Source organism: Pundamilia nyererei, unplaced genomic scaffold (assembly GCF_000239375.1).
Source record: "Pundamilia nyererei isolate P.nyererei 1_Seehausen unplaced genomic scaffold, PunNye1.0 scaffold00437, whole genome shotgun sequence".
NCBI classification, from domain to species: Eukaryota; Metazoa; Chordata; class Actinopteri; order Cichliformes; family Cichlidae; genus Pundamilia; species Pundamilia nyererei.
The window spans coordinates 38,530-42,807 of record NW_005187838.1 but is presented as its reverse complement, the minus strand read 5'-3'; the positions used below and the strand labels follow the sequence as shown (position 1 = coordinate 42,807).

Genomic DNA, 4,278 nt, shown 5'->3' with positions numbered 1-4,278 from the left:
TTATTCCTCATTTTAGGAAAGCAGAAATCTTTAGTGGTTGATTTGTTAATTTTACACAGTTTTTTACATTTATGGATCACAGACATAGGACATATAATTATTCCCCTGATAAGTAGTAAATTTAGCTTATTTCTTCCTTTTGCATTTCATGTCATATTTCATGTTTTTTCAATGGAACACATGATTATTTCAAAGGATTTACTGTGTTTTGTTTAGAATAGTGTTACAGAGACTGATAAGCAGGCAACAGTTTATTTTTTTAATCTTAAATTGTGTTGCATGTGTGTGCATGTCTATGTTTAGATGGACAAAATTTGCATACAATTACTGTCATACATTTCTTTCAGCAGCATAGAACATATCTTTCAATTTACTGAAATGTTAATTATAAATCCTTTATCAGTCACAAATTACATTTAAATATGTATATACCCAAACTCTGTTATTTAATGTGTTGCAGACTTTTGACTCAGAATGTTTACTAAAGTAATATACATGTAAACAAAAAAAAAAAGACATAACTTTAAATTGTTAAGGTTTATTAATCTTTTAGTTTATAGTTTTTCCCATAATATGTTTCTTGGTATTTTTTTCTGGCTTAAGAAATATTATGTAACACTTGGGTGCAAAAATGCTACTTAATAGGCCAAAAGCTGAAGACAAAATTGCAAATATTTCTACAGCTACAGTGAACTTTCCAGGAGAGCTGATGTATGCTGGGATGAAGGTAATCCACACAGCACAGAATATCAGCAGGCTGAATGTGATCAATTTGGCTTCATTGAAATTATCAGGAAGTTTTCTTGCCATAAATGCCAGGATCAAACAAATGATTGCAAGGATCCCTATGTATCCCAACACTGCATAAAAAGCAAACTCAGAGCCTGTGTTGCATTCAAGAACAATCATGTTGTTGCTGGATGTGAACAACTTGTGTGGGTGAGGTGGGTTTGAAGTCAGCCATAATGCACATATTACCACTTGAATCAAAGTGCAGGAGCAAACAATGATTCTTTGTTGTGCGTGACCAAACTTTTCAGCAACTTTGTTACCAGGAAATGTGGCTTTGAAGGCTGTGACAACAACAATGGTTTTTCCCAAGACACAGGAAATGCAAAGGGCAAATGTCACACCAAAAGTGGTGTGACGCAGCATGCATGACCAGACTGTTGGCTTACCTAGGAAAGTGAGAGGACAGAGAAAGGACAGAAAAAGAGAGAATAATAAGAGAGAGCTCAGCTCAAAGTTGCTGGCTTTCATCACGGGAGTTTCTTTGTTGTGGACAAAAACCACCATTGTGGCAAGAGATACTGAGGCCCCTAACAGGGATACAAATGTTACAGCTATTCCCATGGGCTCCTGATATTTCAGGAACTCAATAGTTCTAGGAATGCACTTATCTTTTCTCTCATTGGACCAGTATTCCTTTGGACAAGGTGTGCAGTCTGCTGCACCTGTTGAAGATAAACAGAACACATGAATGATGGATCTAGATGCCATTCTAGGAGAATAGGAAATTATAATATATTAAAATTGTAATTTAAAAACTCAGTTGAAAAAAGATGCAGTAAAACATTGATATTGCAAATATTATATATATGGAGACACTGAATTTGTGGTTTTACATTGTGTGCAACAGAAATGCATAAACACTTTACCTACCTGTTGAGTTGGAAATAGTTCCCTCAGCACAGGGTACACAGTCAAAACAACATATAGGTTTTCCCTGAATTTGAGCTTTTCTGGTTCCAACTGGGCAAACATTAGAACATACTGATGTGGGCACCTGTGACAAAAGAAACTTTAAAGTATTGTATCAATGGCAGACTATGTGTTAACAAAAGAATAAAAAGGTGAGATACTATAAGTGTACAGTATTAAAAAAAATAGAGAATTACTGTTTTCCCTGTCCTCCACACTATCTTTTCCTCCTCGATGCTGAGCTTGTAATCACCATTTGCAGCAAATGTCAAATTACCAAGTGTCACATGATGCACTTTTCCATTTATCAACTGCCAGTTAATAATTTCATAATTAGCAGGAGGATCACCATTCTCATCAAAATACACCTCGGCACCAAAGTGATTTGTGAAATTTACCCTTTGTAAGCTTTTACTGACCTAGAAAGGAAGAGATTATGTATTAGATACAATAATAATATAAATGCTGGATTTTTGTGGGGTTTTTTTTATTTTTTCAAATTTAAACATGATACACTATTTCACACCTCCTTGTGCTGCATTTCTGAAAGATTCAAGCATAGCGTTACAGGTTTTTCTCCAACGGGTTTGCAAAATATCAGCTGATGCAGGGCGTGTGCGATAGCATAAACTGCTTTATAGACATTATGGGTTCCTCTGAGCTCTGTGACATCGAAGAAATCATGGTCGGAATTCATGAATGTTTCATTGCCTGTACATCTTTTTAATGTGGCCTCAGTACCTGTATTTCCAGGTAAAATAGGTGTGCAGCCCACCATATTCTCCCAGAAATCCCTCATAAAAGGTGCATGTGGATCTGTATATGGGTTTATACTTGTAAGAAATTGTTTTAGTTTAGGAATAGCCTTCTTCTGCATTACAAATCCAAGGGTTCCACCAAAAGCTGTGTAGATTTCAGGTGTGGAGGGTCGAGGTGCTGTTATCCAGGCCACACAAGAAATCCACTGAATTCCTGTAATGTTCTGGTTCACAATCTCTTGCATCAAAGGATAAAAGTCACCCTCAGCAGCAAAAGCCAAAATTACTTTGACAGATGACTGTTTTATTATTTCCACAACTTCTAGAAATTTATCTCTTGTGTATGTGCGTAGAACTGATGCAACAAAAGCAACACAAACCCCAAACTTTTCAACCTTCTCCTTAAAAGCAAGAATTCCATTACGTCCAAAATCATTGTCTGACTGTATGGCTCCAATCCACTGCCATCCAAAATGTTTGACTAGTGCAGCCAAAGCTTTTGCAAGGTAGTAGTCACTGGGGATTGTTCTAAAAAATGTAGGATATTTAGTTCTGTCACTCAGACAAGCACACGTTGAGAAGTGACTTACCTATAGAAGAGAAAATTACACTGAAACAGTGTGCAACAGCATACAATGCCAAAACATCAAATATCACTTAGCATCATAAAACATAATTGTATCTCTTACTACTGGCACATGGAATGTTCCAAAAATTCCTGCCACAGCTATTGACTGAGTTGATCCTGCCTCTGCTATGACTGCAGTTACAGCTGGTGGGCAATGAGAAGTCACATCTACCTCCTCTGCTCCACTAGCCAGTGTTAGTGCGGCGCGTAAAGCATTTGTAGGAGAATCACAAGAGTTAAGGATCCTATAGCCAAGAGATATGTTTGGAAGGAGAGCTGGATCATTGTTGATTTCTTCAATAGTAAATATAACTGCCTGGGTCCATCGAAAAACTCTCCAGTCAAACCTAAAAACATTACAGTGATTGATAACAGTCATAAAGTAACCAAGCTACTGCTTCACATATAAAGTACAATGACAAGAATTTAAACAAAAATAAACATCCATGCATGACAAACGAAAGCCACTTGTGTTAAATCATACCCTTCACACTGCACTTTAGGTGGCTCCTTATCGAATGCAGAAGTGCTGATTATTTCTTTGTTGAAAATCGGGAAGATTCCTCCGATCATTATGTCACCTTCCTTAAACAAACTTGGCATATCAAACCTGCCTAACAGTTCACATCCAGATACTGTGTTCGTGCTGAGAACACAGAGAAAAAGAAGGATACCTCTTTGCATGTTTGCACTGTATTGCCACATATGCATGAGAGCACAGTTCTTATAACAGCAGTATTGGATGAACTCAGATGATCTATCATTTCCCAAAGGGCATAGTGATCTCAGGTTGGAAAGCTTAGGACAACACTGAAATGCTCTACATATGACCTATAGTCATATACTCAAGATCCCCTTTGCGTGGCGCTGTCACTTGGTGTTCGCTCTTTGTGCGGTAGAGTATCATCTTCTGTTCTAACACACAGTGGTGTTTTTGTGAAGCTTATCTGCCTAGCAGTTTTGTTAAAACACTTATAGATAACTTATTTTTTCATGGAGTAATCTTCACATGCTTTATTCGAAGCACACTCTCCTTGTAGTCACTTGCTAATTTATAGTCAAAGTATTCACTCACTGTCTTTAGGGTTTCTTTTTTCTTTTTTTTCTTGTCTTTAGGGTTTTACTAGCTTATTTTAGCTCGTAGCCACCTTGCTATCAGCATGGCCTCTTCACCTGTCCCTCCTGCACTTT

At 37.2% G+C, this 4,278-nt stretch overlaps 1 protein-coding gene across 1 annotated transcript; it reads right to left on the bottom strand.

Moving 5' to 3' along the window:
- Window positions 1-549: 549 nt before the first annotated feature.
- On the bottom strand, window positions 550-3,660 carry LOC102212513 (extracellular calcium-sensing receptor-like). Its single transcript, XM_013916044.1, has 6 exons — window positions 3,572-3,660; window positions 3,149-3,434; window positions 2,228-3,049; window positions 1,899-2,120; window positions 1,663-1,786; window positions 550-1,454 (listed from the first exon to the last, which is right to left on the bottom strand). Exons 1-6 carry the CDS (start codon window positions 3,658-3,660, stop codon window positions 550-552), a joined length of 2,448 nt encoding a protein of 815 aa, XP_013771498.1.
- Between the last annotated feature and the right edge of the window lie 618 nt (window positions 3,661-4,278).

Coding starts and splice junctions, on each gene's coding strand:
- LOC102212513 (XM_013916044.1), bottom strand. CDS start 3,660: ATGATCGGAGGAATCTTCCCGATTTTCAACAAAGAAATAATCAGCACT. Junction 3,435..3,571: donor CCTAAAGTGCAGTGTGAAGG/GTATGATTTAAC, acceptor TAATGTTTTTAG/GTTTGACTGGAGAGTTTTTC. Junction 2,121..2,227: donor CAGAAATGCAGCACAAGGAG/GTGTGAAATAGT, acceptor CTTCCTTTCTAG/GTCAGTAAAAGCTTACAAAG.